Raw genomic sequence first — 17,396 nt, 5'->3', positions numbered from 1 at the left:
AAAGAAAGAAAGAAAGAAAGAAAGAAAGAAAGAAAGAAAGAAAGAAAAAGAAAGTCAGCTGCTTAAAAAAAGGGCCAGTTCAGCAGCCAACAATTATTTGAATGGAATAACTACACCCAAACTGTCTAATATAACATACTGGATCCCAGACAGGGAGAGCCTTCTGTTCTAAGGCTCTCTAAGGCTTCTAAGCCCTAAGGCATTTAGAGAACCCAAGCTTAGCCACACAGCAGGTGTGGGACCTGCTGAGTGGGTCAAGGCCTGAACTGCTGCTCAGCCATTGCTGGGGCACTGCAGTCACCAGCCTTCTCCCAGAAGGACATACCTCGTGTTTGCCTGTTGACTGTCAGCTTTTTCTGACTTAGCCCACATAGTAACCATATTTTTTATGCTGTGTTTGGATAGCACTGGGGCCTGCAGAGTTACAGTCCATGCTTGGTCTTCCAGCATGATGCCAGCACCCAGTTATCCTGGAGGAATTGCAGACACATCTGCAAGCTGACTTCTTTTGCATTAGTGCCTATCTCAGATTGGTCCACTCCTGCAAAGTGAGCTGCTGTGAGTAGTGTGAGAAAAAAAAAAAAAAACAATTTTCTTCAGACAGGATCTTCTGTGAAGCTTATTTTATTCGCGATTGCAATGGTGGGCAATCAGGAATGCATTTCAGTAAACAAATCACAACCTTTTATTCCCTATTACCCAAGGCCTGATCACCTCCCCTGTTTCCTCATTGGCTGAGTACTACAGGTTCACAAGCTACTCAATGCTCCTCTATACCATATATGTACATTTTTTCTTTTTTCCAACCCTTTAATTTCTCCTTTCTTATGATTTGAGAACTTGTGATCTTTGTTTTACTGTTCTCACACTGCTCATCCTCTTTTTCTCAACCTTCTGCCTTATTTTGGAACAGTGAGGCCTTCTACTGTCCACTTATCTACTTAGCATTTCTCCTTATTATGACTACACAACTACCTTGGAATAAAGAAAAATATTTCTCTACTGCAAAAACACAACTTTGTTTCTCACTTTTTTTTGTTTCTCACCTTTCTAGCTTGCTAGGAGCAACACAAATTCATTAACAGGTTTTTAGCTCTAATACCAGAACTTCTCACCATAACCTGTGCAGTCCCCTTTTTCCACTTGCAGCCCTGTACCTGCCTCTGTAGCTGTTACGTATAGAGACTATAAACTAGGACTGCGTAAAAGCATGACTAAGGCACATTTAAATTCATCCTGGGAGGTTGGATTTGCTGCAAGAACTTAAAAGCTCCTACAGATTTGTCTGACCAAATTGCACCTAAATATCTCATGAGCTGGCTCACGGCTTCATTTCCAAGGACACTGAACAAAGACCAGAAGTTTTCAGAAGTGGTTGGTGGCTCAGGGAATAACTAAAAATACCTACTTTTTCAAAATGTTGAGTGTCTGGCGCTGGTGTTCAAGCCTTTCCTAGGGCTCTCATGTTGACAATCAATGCAATACCCTGACTGAGATGACTGTGGGATATCTTTCTGTAGGGCTCATCCCAGCTTATGACAGCTCTGTGTTGGAGCAGGACCAGATGCTGGAGACAGCGCAGAATTCTCTGCACATCACCTACATCACTATAGATATGGTAGCAAGATATATACAGATGTAACATGGTGGCAAGGTCACCATGGTGATAACAAGAGCCTTTCAAGGTCCTCTGTGCCATCTCATGAAAGATCTCAGATCCACACCTGGTTTCAGCTGAAACCCACAGATCTGCTGCCAATCACCCTGAGGAGGTTGGTTAAGCTCTCTGTGTGGCTGTAAGCAGGCACCACTAAGATACCGGGAGAGCAGCCAACTCCAGTGTCTTCACACCAGGTCGCAAATGCTTACAGGCATGGTTGATAACTCAGTTTTTATTTTTCTGGAACAATGGATGCATTTCAGGTTTTACTGGAAAACAAACAAACAAAGCAAACCAAAAACAACAACAACAACAAACAAACCACAAACCACACACACACAAATCCAACCAAACAAGAAAAACGCCATTAAAAGATTTACTGTATTAAATGACTCCCAAGTAATATTTTACCTAGGTTTGTACTCAGAGAAAACTAAATCATTCTTATAAGCAAGTTCGCCAGCAAGTGCAAAAATTAAGGTAAAATTAAGTCCAACATGAAGATTGTTTCCTTTTTTATACAAAAATTTGGAATGCCTTCAAAATGGAAGTAAACAAAGAAACCATCTACTCCGTAATATCTGTGGCAAGGCAAATTACCAAGCTATTGTTACAAGTATTTTTTTCCTTAAAACAAAACAAAACAAAAACAAACAAACAAAAAAATATAAATAAATAAATAAATAAATAAATAAATAAATAAATTTTATCATTAGCCCAGGTCCCATGTATCGGAATGCCTCCGTTGGCCCACCAGCCCTGTACTAGAAGGGTGGCATGACCTCATTCACCACCACCTCATTTTTTGTCTGCTCTTCCCCAAAATCTCTGTTCTACTCACCAGACTGGGGCTCCTCCATACTTCTTCAGGGCCTCTAAGAGCAGAGCCCCACTCTCCTGCTTGGCCTCATAATGGTACTCCAGCTGAAATCCCTGCTGGCATCCCAACAGAACCTCCACCAGGCCAGCAAGGTTTGGCCTTGCTGGAAGTAACAGCAGACCAAAAGGCATCCATGGCACAACCTCTGTGTGCCACTAGCTCCATGCCAGCAGCACCGGCAGGTCAGGTATTTTATTGTCAAGTCTTAACCCTCCACTTCCTTCTAGAAACATGTCTATTAATCTTTCTCCCTGCTGCAAAACCTGCTTCCTGGCTGTGGTTTGGAAGGAGATATGACAGGTTGCTTCTCAAGGGAGACCATCTCTTTCAATTTCCAGCCCAGAAAGTTTTAGATTTTATTAATACTGTTGGGAGTAGGATTTTTAATGCTAAATAAGTTTCAGCTTGCACCAGGGAGGCCAAGTGTCATGAACATCAAAGCAAAGGATTTAAAGAAGGGATTCACAGGAGTTACAGAAGCTTTTTTTAAAAAAAGAGCTGTGGATAATATGCTAAATGCAGAGAGCATTTTCTGTGACGTCAGTTTGAGACAATAACACTTCCACAGTGCTAAGAGGTCCCTCCACTTGCCCCAGCTCCTCGAGTCCAGAGAATTTCTGCTTTTCATTCTTAGTAAAAAATGCAGTAAACCAGGACGCAAGGAGGATATCTGGACAAGGGGCTAAAAGGTCCCCAGGATGATATGCAAAGGGACTTTGCAATTTGCAAACCAGACTTGTGGTTTGTAGCCCCATCCCCACCCACCTGCACAAGGCCAAGCTTATCCCACCCCTCTCCCTGAGAGCACTTCCTTATCTCTGCCATACACATGGAGATCTGGGTGACCCACACATAAACGGCTGTGAAGCCTTCCACAGGGCTGGCAGGGGATATGACAACAGAACAAGGACAGGCACAGGACATGGTGACTGCATAGGGGCTGCCTATGTGGACAAGTGGGGCTGGGTGCAGGCAGGCCCTGGCTTGTGGCATGGTGACCACGCAGTGACAGTTGTTCCTAGCACCCTTACTGCCTTGCAATGGAGCTGGCAGGTAGCATTGGCAGTGTTGAGGGGAACGGGGCAGGCACAGCCAAGGTGAGCACTTATCACGATGCCCTAGCAGGCTCCTTATGCTGGCACCTCCAAAGAGCCGTCTTGTGGTAACACATTTCAGCCAGAACTGACATGAACTGAGAGCAGATGGACAGAGGCTGGAAAGCAGATGGAGAGAATGAAATTTGGACATAATTTGAAGGCCCCTAAGTGTCTTGTCAGGAACACACACATAATGGACAGCTGTCTGAAAGGCAGACCAACCTATAGCCAAGTGTGACCGAAAAGCTGGAACAAAAAGGATGCAGAAGGAGGGCAAAGCACAGCCACCACTCACAGGCAAATCATGACCCATTCAAATCATTGATGGTTTCTAAAGACAGCCAGACCACCTGAAGAGATATGCACACACATTGCCTCAAACTTGCTGTCCTACCCTGGTGTGGACAGAGATGGACGTTTTGGTAGCTCTTGAAGGTGTCCAGTCCCACCACTCCAAGCAAATAAGGCTAGGCCCTGTACTGGCTTGAAGCTCTGTGCTGGTGATACAGGTGTACATAAGGTCAGGCCAGGCAAGGACAATTTGGTTTTCCAGCCATCACCTGGAAAAGACTGGGAACTCTATCAGTCCCTAAAACAACCTGCCTTGACCTCATGCAGCAGAGGGGGTTTCCTGGTGGTTGCCTTTACCTTGTGATCTTGGTCAAAAACCCCTTGTGCTGGCAGTCACCTGGCTGGTGTCATCTTGTGCACTGCTTGCTGCAGTGCAGCAAAATCAGCTCACAGCACCATGCCCGGAGCAGCCTGGTGGTGTTGGGCCACAGCACCACAAGATCCTGGATGGCCTGACAGGCCTCTTCTCATCCCATCTTCCACACTCCTATACTTGCCTTCTCCCTTTCCCTGCCATCCCCACACTGTCACACAGCTGCCCAGTGCAGAAGTGCTGGCTCCAGCACTGTGGTTTGGCTGACAAGTGTCCCAAGCTCCTGTGACTCCATGGTCCTCAGCCATGAGGCTGCTGTGGCTCACAAAGCCTCTCTGCTGCAAGTGGGCCTGGCATCTTGTGCAATGACAGTGGGAGCTGCCTGTCAGAGAGAACAGGATGGGAAAATGGGGGAAATGGGAGCGAGTTTGCTGTCTGTATGTTGGTTTCTGCGCCCCTCTGCTGGGCAGTCAGTACCATTGCTAAATAACATGGCAGTGAATCACAGCAGAGGGCAGTAATGAGGGCTGGCAGAAAAAAAAATAAAAAATAAATCAAAATGCCAGTGAAATAAAAGTAACTTCATCAACATTTTAAAAAATGACAGACATTCATCATCTCTACAACCAGACAGACTGGAGTCAGTGCTAACATCCCCAGACCCTATTCTGCTTGGAGGCAACAGGTTCAAAAAGTGAAATTTTCATCAGGAGAATCACTGAAAGAAAAACAAGCTGGGAATCCTTGCCCTGCTCTTCCAGTGACATCAGATGCTGAATAGGAGGCATATTAAAAAATTCACTATTACCTCACTGAGCACTCACTTTTTATATTCTTGTAAGGTCTCAGAGGTTGGGGATGCAGGCTTTGAGAGATACCATATCAGAGGATTTTTTGATCTAAGCTCAGCCAAAGATTTCACATGCATTCTGTGACGTTATTAAAACAGCAATGTGGCAGCTATACCTACACTTTAATATAGATGGGTCAATCAATCTTAGACACACATGCATATGGGGCAAACTGAAATGACAGAACTTTAGATATACTCCCCAAATTGAATAATACAAGAAAATTTGTCTCAGAGTAAAATTAGTGCTTTGTCTGGGCACAGAACAGATGATATTGCTGTGACCTTCCTCAGGGATAAGCAGATATGCACCTGGAGAGAGATTTTTGATGGAATCTATGACCATGTAGGAGACACAAATAGTACACATCACATCAGACAGTGCTACTGGGTATACTGCTTAGATAAAGAGTACATGGCGGAATGAAATATTTTTGCAGAAGAGGAAGCAAGAGACTGAAAGCCACAAAAGCCAGTAGGCACTTCAAAGTTTATGTCCAGAGAGTACACACAGAGCATATAAGACACCCAAAAACACATTGAAAACAAACAAACCAAACCAATCTACCAACCAACAACCAACAAAAAAACATGGAATAAAAAGTCACATTCTAACCTCTAATGCACAGAAACTGTTATGGTCCATCCCACAGATCTGTATGTATGCATAAGGAGGTCCAGTTTTGTTCCAAAGCTCAAAGACCGGGCTGACACTCATTAGTTGGTGGCTGGGTCTGACCTACGAATGGATCTGAAGGAGCTGCTAAGGCACAGCAGATGAATGAGCTGCTTTAACAGCAGCCCCTGGGAGCTGTTAACACCTCTTGTGCCTCAGCTCACTTGCTGACTTCAAAACATTTTCTAGTTTGTGCCCTGACTGGATAATGACAACTTTTGGAGCTCTTACATTTTAACAGGTTGACACATCTGGAGGACTAAAAATCCATAGGAAATCATCCATTAAAAGCATGTTAATTTGCAGTGACCTATCTCTGAGGTAGCAATTCTTTTGTCAGTTTGCCTTCTTCCTCCCATTCTAAGGAAGATAACATTATCCTCTGCTGTGTGCCTGAAACTGAGGAGAGGAGCCATGTGAGAGAAGGAAGATGGTCTGAGGGCCCTTGGCAGCTTTGTGTTTCATCTCTGAGCCTGCCAGACAGCTATGGGGAGACCTCATACCCTAAGCCTCCCTAAGCCTCCATTCCCTGCACACAAAATGAAACTGCAGGCATGGCAGCAGTGAAATACCCAGCAATGATGGGATGTTTAGGTAGCATAGTACTGGATACACTTGCCAAAGGCCAGAAGTGCATTAGATCACATTTTGCTTGTGAATCGAAACTTGCACTCTAGTACCAATGACTATGGGATTCACCCAAAAAAGCTATGTAAAAACATGACAGAAGAAAGAAAGAAAGAAAGAAAGAAAAAAAAAAAAAAAGGCATTCCTGACAGCCTGCACATTTTGCCTCTTGAGAAGCACACTGAGTTCAGAGTTGGGTTCTCTGACAGAGCTATGTGACAGGGAATAATTGATGGGAGAGAAGTGGGTTTTCATGAGACACACACATAAGTCTGTACCTGCTGCTGGCAAGATTAGAGAAAGATAATCAATTTTGCACTAAGGGCTCTGCTGATGACAGATTATAAGAAATAATCACTAGCCAAATATTAGTACTCAACAAGTATATTTATCTTCCTCCATTTCTCTGTTAATTGTTTTGTCTTAAGCACTCTGGAAAAAGCACCAAAGGTTTGAACTAGAGAGTTGTGACTTACAGTTCTGCAGAAACAGATGTAGGTCATGCCACAAAACTCATGCATTTGAGACATTTGTCCTGGGTTCCCAGGGGTCAGAAATACATGTCCCTCTGGAGAAGAAAGTAATTGGATCCTATCTGCATCTCCTTTGAGCAACGTCCACCAGTCTGCCTGGCCTGTATAAGAGGTTAGTTTCATCTCTGATCACTGCATCAGTGACCAGTTTTACAGCCACTCCTTGCCTCCCAGGGTTAGCATCAGACCGTAAAAGAAGGAATTAGATAAAACCTTTAATCACAGTGAAGGCTGGTCAAATGGTTCTCTAAATGGTCCTGGAACAGAGGGATTTTTGTTGTTCTCTTACTATGCACCAGTCTGGTCTTAACCCAGCCATTGTGCCTTGTAAGATAGGAGCATGCTAGAGGGAAAAAGAAACAACGTGAAAAACAGGCAACTGATTATTGACCCACAAGCAGTGAAAAGAAAAAGGGCAAAAGTGTGGGAATCAAGGATTTGAAAATAAGGAAACAAGGCTGCAAGATCCTAGCATAACTCCTCCCTCACATTCCATTGGCCTCAGCAAATTCTCTCTCTGTGGCCATCTGCAAAGAGCTTTAAGATATCCTCCTAGAGCGTATAATGGGGGCCCTCAGAGGCTTGTAAGATGTGTCAGTCAATGCTCTTGTATCAGTATCCCATGAAATAAGGGATTTCGTATCCCATATGGTCACATCCTCTGTATCATTATTGAATATGTGCATATAGGCTACAGGCACCGATACTTCTCTGGAAAAAAGGGCACTGTACTGTGTGGAGATAACTGCACAATTCCTCTGTCACTGGATGGGTGCTGTTCTGCATGTGTGCTTTACTAGTTGTAGCGGGTTTATGTGGTAAGGTTTTGGTAGCAGGGGGCCCTTTGGTGGCAGGGGGCCATAGGGGCCACTTCTGTGAGAAGAATCTAGAAGCTGCCCCATGTTAGATAAAGGCCCTGCTGCTGACTAGAGCCAAGCCAATAAGCAATGTTTGCGCCTCTGTGACAGCATATTTAAGAAAGGGAAAAAAAAAATCTGCTAGACAACAGTGAGAAGAGTGAGAAACAGCCTTGCAGGTGCCAAGGTCAGTGCAGCAGGACAGGAGGTGCTGTGTGCACTGGAGCTGAAGTTCCCCTGCAGCCTGTGGAGAGACCCCTGGTGGAGCAGGCTGTCCCCCTGCAGTCCATGGGTCCCACATGGAGCAGATCTCCACGCTGCAGCTGGTGGAGGAGTCCCCGGTGTAGCAGGTGGATGTGGCCTGGAGGAGGCTGCGGCCTCCACAGGAGCAGGCCCCAGGCCAGAGCTGCAGCCTGTGGAGAGAAGCCCACGCATGAGCAGGGGGTCTGGGGGGGAGCTGCTGCCCGTGGGGGACCCAAGTTGGAGCAATTTGTTCCTGGGGGATGGACCCTGTGGTACGGAGCCATGTGGGAGCAGTTCTTGAAGAGCTGCTGCCTGTGGTCAGCCCCCGCAGTACCAGTTCGAGAAGGATGGCATCCTGTGGGAGGGACCCCACGTTGGAGGAGGGGCAGAGAATGACCAAGAAGGAGCGGTGGAGACAAAATGTCATGGGCTGACCACAGCTACAACTAACTATATGTACCCATTTATGATCCAGCCCTTAGCTGAACAGACTATTTTTTCTCTATTTCTGAGACACTGTCTGGGAATATTCTCCCAAGAAAAAGCAGTGAAATAAACATCAACCGAAAGTCTCAGAGATCAGAGGATGCAGGGATAACACTTGTCATGAAGAACTTATTTTTACTGTTGGAGAGGGGAAAGAAATTCCTTGTACTAAGAGGCAGAGATGTTGAAATTGAGTGTCATCACCTATGAGATATAAGCTTTTATGGACTGTGCAGAAAGTACAGAGCTACAGTCCTTTTGGAAAAGGCAGTTCCTTTGAGGCTCTCATCTTGAAGAGCATTCACTTGCAGGGAAGCCCTTAAGAACAGGCTTAGCTTTCCTTATCCTTGAACTTATGTACAGGCTTATACATTATCTTAAACCAAGCACAGGACATTTTAACAAGAAATACATAATCAGGTTGTTTCCACCAAGCATTAGAATGCAGCTGTCCTACGTGGTGGGTGCCAGCACAGATAATTTCAAATGAATAACCATATCCGCTATTTTTGAAATTTGGGTCAGTGAATCATTATCCTCTTAGAGAACAAGAGTGGAAAATAATAAGATATAGCTGTAGAGGACCTTAATGATCACGTATTATAACAGGTAGTTATCTCAAAGACATAAATGACTTTATTAAACAAATTATTTATAATTTATTTTAAAAATTTTGGTAAGAGAAACCTTCCTTTAATTTTGTGTATACAACACTCATCACAATGGCATTGCTATCCATGGGACAGGCTTATGAATGCTACCGCATTTTAGCAACAAACAGCTAAAATACATTTCCTGTCCTGTTACTTAGAAAGTATTGGTGCTTCAGAACTTTCTTGCAAACAGAATAGGTGAAAGCTCATGAGTGTGAAATAACCGTCAGCTCTGCCAGATTGTATGCTTAGCACAAGGTACAGCATATCTTGTGACAATCCCCTCTGTGCTGGGCTATGTGGGAATAAGCAAAGCCTTTTAAACTTCCAGCACAGAGCTGATGAACACTACAACCTAGTTAATGGTTAAATTTACTCACAAGTCAAAGTATCTCCTGGTGCTTATTGTATAGAAAAAAATATATCAGGCTTGTAAATTGGTAAGTCTTTCTAAGGCAGAGAGAGAAGATTCCGTTAACTGATAAAATCTTCTCAGCACTATCCATTATGATGGAGAGAAAAGGGTCACCTGTTGTCTCTTCTATTATAAATTAGACCACACAATTTTCTGGTCTATTGAAATTATTTTATTAATCAAGTAAGCAGACACAAGCAAAACAGCGCTGGGCGGCTGGGGAGTCTCCGCTCCGCAACAGCACGCAACTTCCCTTTCCAGGGTTGCTGTTTTATAGCAGTTGAATTTCGGCTTATCAGGACTTGTTGAACTGGCTGAGGCTGCGCAGTCTATTGTTGAGAGGGGGGTCGTTATTCCTCTGCTCCGTGTTCAGGTGGGGGTAGTGAAGCAGCAAAAAAGGATGTCTTGTGATAAGGAATTTCACAGAGTCTGGTTTAACTCAAGGATGTTCACCCAACACCCCCTCCTGCTTCCTCCCTTATCAAGGCAATTAAATTTTACAACCTTCTCTCCCCAACAGATTCTCCAAATTCCTCAAAGACAATGAACAAACCCCCACTAATTTACCACATCTTCTATTATACGAATCAAGGTTTTATTAAAGTAGAAAAAAAAAACAAGAGTAAGAGATTCCCCCAACTTCTTTAATACAACCTCTGTAATTGCTTTGTTGAGGATTAACTCATGGAGTGTAGCGACATCCTTAAAATTGAAGGCAATCTTGGTGTCTTTGTTGGGTTATATTACTGACATTAATGTTCATAATTTACATCAGGTAATGCATTAGGTGAATATGAGCTGCTTTTCATGCAGCTGAGAAAATTCAGGAGCAGAAGTAAATGTGTTCTTTCCCCCTTGTATCGTATACAATATAAAACGAACTTATTAGAAAATACTTCTATGTATTTATATCAAATATACAAACCATAGTATATAGTATGTAGTCACATTATTGTGAAAAGCCCATTAGAGTGAAACAGTGGTTTTAATATATTGGGAGGTGTGAGATATGTTCATCTGATTCGTGTCAATATAGAGCAATGCCAGGGCCACATGATAGAATGTGACTGTCTTATATATCCTTGTATAACCTCAAGATTGGAGAAATGGAGATGGTTAATGTTTGTATATAGTTACCGTGTCTGGTGATCAATGTATGTATATGTTTTTTACATTTGGTGGTTAATGTATGTATGTAGTTCTTGTGTTCTGCAATGGTCCTGACAGGAACAGCCTGCACCAGTGTTGTTGCTAAGCAGAAGACTGTGGGGGGGGGAGCATGTATGCGGTCTGGGGTTGGAGCATGTATGTGGTCTGGGGTCGAGAAGATTCCAGAAGATTCCAGAAGAAGAAGGCATGCTTGAAGGAGGACACACCCATCAATGAATATGCATTAGTAGAGGAGATATAAGCCCAGAATGGGAACTGTGGGGTGCGCGTCTTGGCGGAGCAAGCTCCTGGCGCAGCCAGTACTGTTTGCTTGCCTTTATTCCTCTAATAAATTGCTAACTTTAATTGGAATTCTATTTGAGACTCAATCATTTATTGCAGGAGGGTGCTTCTTATTTACAACAAAGCAAATCAGGATATGGAACTTGTTAACTTGTATCTGATATAAAGGTTGGCTCCCAAGTAACTGTGTCTGGAAAGCAACCGAAGAGAGGCCACTAGGCTTCCCAGCCCACTAGAGACCTGCTGCTACTTACAGAAAAGCACAAATGCTAGGAATGGAGTGTTTTAATGCCAGGGGCTTGTTTAGAGCGCCCAGCCCAGATCACGGGGCACTGTTCCCAAATGTGCTGAGCACAGCCCCACGAGGCCGCCCACCCCCTCCCGTCCCCTCTCAGCACCCCATCGGGTGCGGAACTGCGTGGAGCTGGTGAGCTGGACGCTGCGGGTAACGCAGAGGTTGGGCTCCGGCCCGCAGCTCGGCGACCGCTGGGCCCCTCGGGGCGGAGGAGCGCAGACAAGGCCTCGGACCACACCGACGCGGCCTCACCCCGCGGCAGACACCGCTGCGCGTGCGCAAGTGGCATCGCCGGGACCGTCGGACAAGTCCCGCCACAGCCGGGCGCATGCGCAGTGCCGGCTGCCGCCCGGCCGGAGCACGCCCCGAGCTCCCCGCACGCGCGTAGACACACCGTCCACCGCTCCCCCCCCCATTCGCTTTTGCCTGTGCGTAGGAACGTGATGACGTACGCGGTGGCGTTCCCCTCCCCCCTCGCCTTCGCCGTAACGTCCGCGCCGGCCCCGCCCCCCTCTATAAGAGCGGCCGTGGGCAGCGGGCGCCATTGTGCTGCGGAGCAGGCCGCGACGGAGTGTGCTCGTGGTCTTCCCGGCACCCTCTCCCCGCGCTCCTCTCCCTCGCGTTCTCTTCCTCCTTCTTCTTTTTCCCTCCCCTCTCCTCTTCCCTCCCTCTCTGGCTGCGGACATGCCGCGCGTTTACATCGGCCGCCTGAGCTACCACGTCCGGGAGAAGGACATCCAGCGCTTCTTCAGCGGCTATGGCCGCCTGCTCGAGGTCGACCTCAAAAACGGGTGAGCGCCGTGCTGCGGGCCGGGAGTCGGCCGGCGAATGCCTCGGGCCCGGTACCCGGTACCGCGCGTTGCTTTCCTCGGCAGGGCCGGGCGGGCCGCGCCTGGCGGCTCCCTCCCCCCCGCCCATGTTGTCGGTCGCTCTCGCGGCCGCTGCCGCGTGGCGCCTGACTCAAAATGGCGGCGGCGCGGGGGGGGGGAGCGAGGGCGCTGCGGCGGGGCCGGCTCCCATTGTCCTGGCGCGGCTCGCGCTGCCAGCCTCTAACCCCGGGGAGCGGGTGGGGGGCGGGCGGCGAGAAGCCAGGCGGGGCCGTCGGGCGCGTCGTCCCCACGGTGCGCGCGTCGGTGCTTGCGGGGCTGGGCTTGTGGCTGACGGACCTATTCCTTCTCCCCCAGTTACGGCTTCGTGGAGTTTGAGGACTCCCGAGACGCCGATGATGCTGTTTACGAGCTGAACGGCAAGGATCTGTGCGGGGAGCGCGTGATCGTGGAGCACGCCCGCGGCCCCCGCCGCGACAGGGATGGATACAGCTACAGTAGTCGCAGTGAGTATGGGCCCGTCTTTCTGCTTGGTTACAGGGCTGCTTCGGGCAAGGGACTGGAGGCAAGGGGAAGCAGCTCAGCTATGTTGGCAGGGCAGAGCCTGGGGTGATAGAGTGGATGGGACCAAGTCCCATGGGGCTGTGAGGGTGGGTTGTCACTATCTCTGCAAGTATGGTAGCAGGGGATACCTGGTGCATCACTGGGAGCGGGCTGTCTGTAGACATAGTGTTAATAGATGTTCTTCCTGGCACCAGCATTGCACACAGGTATCCTCTTAAATCTAAAAATGCAAATATGTGAAACAATTCTGGCTGCAAAATTGTGACCTTTTCTAAAAAGGGTTTCTTGTTATTTAGAAACTTATATGCTCTGCTAATTTAAAGAATCTAGTGTTCTTTGGAGCATTTAGATGAGTCAGTGATTTTCCATCACTAATGTTTATGAATAAATACCATTGCATAGTTGGGGTAGAAGCAGTCAGCTGTAAAATTTCATGTAATGGGTGGGGGAGGATTTCAAGCAAGAAATTATTGTCTTAAGTGGGGGATACCATAAACATTTCTGTGCTCAGCTAAGTTGTGTAATTTCTTGAGGAGCTGAGCTATATTGAACTGAACTGGCCTGGTACTGTAATTAAAGTACTATGGTTCGCTTTTCAGTAATCTCTAGAATCTTCGTGTTGGGGGGGTGGGAATCTGTATTTTTTTTAATCAAATGTATGTTGTTTAAAATTGTTGCATGTTCAATTTCAAACTTTTTAACAAGTCCTTGATGTTTCAATTTAAAAGTGACCAGTGGGGCTGAGGCTGTGTCCACTGAGGCTAAGATGACTGCCTTTCCTGATTGGCCATGGCTTTTCCATACATTGTGTGACCCTTGCCCTATGACCCTTTGGCTGACCTTACCGGAAGCCATGACGACAGCAGCCTTTTGCCATTAGACGCAGGGTGATGGTGAGGATTCCAAGGGTTAGACAAAACTGGTTAAACTGAACTAGGTGACTGTTACCTTGCGTGTTTTGTGGCCAAACCACCACCAAAAACCTCATACTGTGATGTAAGTACTTAGTGTAACTAGTAAACGTTTTTGTAAAATGTAGAAATGCATGTAATCAGTTAAGTTTTATATTTTACAATGTTCTGTAAAATAAAACTTAGCAAGGTGAATCTACTAAGGAGCAGTCACTCTCTAACAGATCTTAGGAGGACAGACTTGTAGGATTTTAGTCTGTTTGATTTGCCATTAATACAGATTATGGCAAAATTGAAAGTTTATTGGAGGCATAGAGAAATAAAGTCCTACTCCAGTAAATATAACTGTTTAACTAACTTTTTCAGAACATTTTAGTTTTCTTCATGCTAGGAGACAATCTAACTTTATTTCTTTGCACAATAAAGGTGGGGGTGGTGGCGGATATAGCAGTCGGAGACAATCTGGAAGAGATAAATATGGACCGCCTGTTCGTACAGAGTACAGACTGATTGTTGAAAACCTTTCCAGTCGCTGTAGTTGGCAGGATTTGAAAGTATGTATTAATGTTCTGTAATAGAGCATGTTGTGATTAGCAGGAACCAGTAACTTCCTTTTTACGTAATAGTTCATTTCGATTTAAATAGAAGTAATTGAGAAGTATGAATGTGCATGTGAATGCACACAGTGCTTTTTACATCTGCTCAGACTTGTCTTAAGCTAATGTAGTTGCAGAGTACAAGTATATGGAGTGGTTGTGTAACTTTTCATCTACTCTCAAGGATTTCATGAGGCAAGCTGGGGAGGTAACCTATGCAGATGCTCACAAGGAACGGACAAATGAAGGAGTAATTGAGTTCCGATCATACTCCGACATGAAGCGTGCCCTGGACAAACTGGATGGCACAGAGATAAATGGAAGGAAAATCAGGCTGGTTGAAGACAAGCCACGGTCAAGCCATAGGCGATCTTACTCTGGCAGCAGGTCAAGGTAACTTCAGGGACATGTTACTCTCTTATATCAAGACCAGTTGAACTTGAGAATGGGTATATATAGGCTGGCCTACAGTAATTACCTTCAATTGATATTCTAGGAATAGGGCAATTCCTGAGAAATGTGGAAGGAATTATTTTATGTGATATGGCAAAGCTGGTGTTGAGAATTCTTTGTTTGAAACATCAGATGTAATTAGCTGACAGTATATTGAGTGTGGGTGGGTTAGTGGTATGTATTGATGTGGGTGTATTACTGAGAAGTTTTGTAATAGTTTTTCTGTGTTAGAATGCATAGCAGGGTACACCAGACAAAGAGTTAAGGGATGTGAAATGTTAATGTTAAATGTTTCTAGGTCACGATCTAGAAGACGGTCTAGAAGCAGAAGTCGTAGAAGTAGGAGCAGCCGCAGCAGGTCCCGTAGTGTCTCTAAAAGTCGTTCCAGGTAAGTGATACATTGCTTCCTGTTAGTTGCTGTTTATTAGCTGATAACTATTTACAACAGCTATAAGTATACTTCAGATCATGTAGAGTAACTGTCTTTCTTTTGAAAAGATCTAAATCCAGGTCACGAAGCAAAGACCGCTCACGTTCCAGATCTAAAAGCAGGAAGTCTAGATCGAAGAGCAAATCGAAACCCAAGTCTGACAGGGGTTCACGCTCTCACAGCAGATCCAAGGAGAAGTCTGAGAAGTCTCGGTCCAGGTCCAGGTCCAGGTCTCGATCTCCCAAAGAAAATGGTAAAGGAGATGCTAAGTCTAAATCCAAGTCAAGGAGTAGGTCTCGTTCCAATTCTCCACAGCAGCAGCCATCTACCAAGGCTCGTTCAGAGTCACCACCCAAAAGAGCTGCATCGAGGTCCCGTTCCAGATCTCGTTCAAAGTCTCGCTCAAGATCAAGATCTAGTTCAAGAGATTAAGACTAGAACTCTCCTCTTAAATTGCACACTATTATGGAACATTTTTCCTACTTGTCAGGCCATTAGTGTTACGTTAGTACTTCAAAAGTTGTTTTTTTCTATTGCAGGAGCAGATGGCCTGAGAACTAAGTAATGAGGCATAAAGGTTTAATTTGTATCCTAAATTTGAAATTACAAGATCGGATGGTGGTACAAAGCAGGAAAAGCCCCCCCCCCCTTTTTTTTTTTTTTTAGAAATTCAGCTAAAACTTTGATTTTATAACATTTCCACGGGAGTAACTTAACTACTCTTAAGTGTAAAGTGGTTTTTATATTAAACAGTGAATATAACAAGCTTAAATCTGGGCTTTTTTGAAGGTATCTTTTTTTGTGGTTTTAGAACTGAGTATCATTGGCTTCATAGGTTTACAGCTTGCTACAAAAGGTAGGATTACCTTGCTGAGCAGGTCAGATAATTCTCTAGCTTATCTTAATTTGTTGGGAGCAGGCTGCAAAACTATAAACTGTTAACAATACTAGGAAAACCTTAGACCAGCAATAAACTCAAGTTGGAGCATTTGTGTTGCATCTTGCCAAAAGAACATTCCCCCCCGATACTGTGACTGTATTAAAGGTAATAAAGGTACTCTAACCTGTGTCATACAGTATTGCTGCAAATCATACTTTTGAAACTTAAAAGAATGAAAGCTCTGACATTTTTTTGCTTAACTATCAAGTGACAATTGTCAGACACTAATGTCTCTTGGATGTGGTCCAAGTTACTAGTATGTTGTATGGTTTGTCAGCCTCAAAATATCTATTGGATATGAAAACTAGCTAAATAAAGCTGTCTTCCCTCCCTTTTGACTCAATTTATGTTAACATTTTGCTTCAGAATAGAAGTACAATCCTACTGTGTGTGAATCTGAACTTTACTGGAATTGTAATCTCTTCGAGCTAGAGTTCTAGTCTTAACAAAGGCTTTGCTACACCACAGTTGCCAATTCACTTAAATTGTGGAATAGAACTCATCCCAAAATTTCCCCTTTATAGCTAAATTGATTTTTGTAACATGCAATAGGAAACATTAGAACTGCCTTTTACTCTTTATACAATGTGTAGTTTGACTTGTATAAAATTAAATTGGTAACTGAAGCTCTTGTGTTTATTACAGTGTTACGGACTTCTGGGGGAATGCTGGGGAAATAACCATTTATCCTACTTACCTCTTTTACTGGAGTAACTACTTCGTTTTAGCAGGAGACTTGGGAATTGTTGAAATAAAGTTGGTTTTGTGCTTGAGATGAGCTAGTCAACCAAACAGTTTTTCATTAGAAAATTCATTAGCTTTTCATTGTCCTTCCTTAAAGTGTGACTGAATGTGAAAGCATCTCTGAGTTCCCAGGGTTTTAGACATCTATTGAGATAAATTGGATCATGTACAAGGAGCTGCGTTCAAATGAGACGATGCCAAATTGCCTGGAGTTGCTGTATTAGCTAAACACTTCTCATTATTTCCTTATCACAGTTTCAACTTTTGCCTGTTACATACTTGTAGTTCTTCTAGTACAAGAAGGGATCTAAAGATGAGTAAAGCTTGTTCTGCCTGGTAAGCGCACATTCCTAGTGAAATATGAACTGAAATGATTTCAAGGCTTATGTTGGCAGAAGATCAGATTACTTTTGTATTGCACACTTTCAATGCTGTATCTACCCCAATGTTGTGATTTAACCTGGTCAGCATCTAAACACAACACAACTGTTCACTCATCCTCCCCCTTCCCTCTCTGGGATGGGGGAGAGAAACGGGAAAGTG

The 17,396-nt window shown here is 44.7% G+C and overlaps 1 protein-coding gene across 1 annotated transcript; it reads left to right on the top strand.

Moving 5' to 3' along the window:
* Positions 1-11,918: 11,918 nt before the first annotated feature.
* On the top strand, positions 11,919-16,882 carry SRSF6 (serine and arginine rich splicing factor 6). Its single transcript, XM_035343916.1, has 6 exons — positions 11,919-12,179; positions 12,573-12,721; positions 14,117-14,244; positions 14,471-14,679; positions 15,038-15,127; positions 15,238-16,882. Exons 1-6 carry the CDS (start codon positions 12,073-12,075, stop codon positions 15,599-15,601), a joined length of 1,047 nt encoding a protein of 348 aa, XP_035199807.1. The 5' UTR covers positions 11,919-12,072; the 3' UTR covers positions 15,602-16,882.
* Positions 16,883-17,396: the final 514 nt, after the last annotated feature.

The sequence above is a fragment of the Oxyura jamaicensis genome, chromosome 20 (assembly GCF_011077185.1).
Source record: "Oxyura jamaicensis isolate SHBP4307 breed ruddy duck chromosome 20, BPBGC_Ojam_1.0, whole genome shotgun sequence".
NCBI lineage: Eukaryota > Metazoa > Chordata > Aves > Anseriformes > Anatidae > Oxyura > Oxyura jamaicensis.
The sequence above is the reverse complement of the archived record's forward strand: the minus strand, read 5'-3'. Positions and strand labels throughout refer to the sequence as shown.

Excerpts from the sequence above, each read along its gene's own strand:
- SRSF6 (XM_035343916.1), top strand. The coding sequence starts at position 12,073 with ATGCCGCGCGTTTACATCGGCCGCCTGAGCTACCACGTCCGGGAGAAG. Across the intron at positions 12,180-12,572 it reads GAGGTCGACCTCAAAAACGG|TTACGGCTTCGTGGAGTTTG; the intron begins GTGAGCGCCGTG and ends CTTCTCCCCCAG. Across the intron at positions 15,128-15,237 it reads GTCTCTAAAAGTCGTTCCAG|ATCTAAATCCAGGTCACGAA; the intron begins GTAAGTGATACA and ends TCTTTTGAAAAG.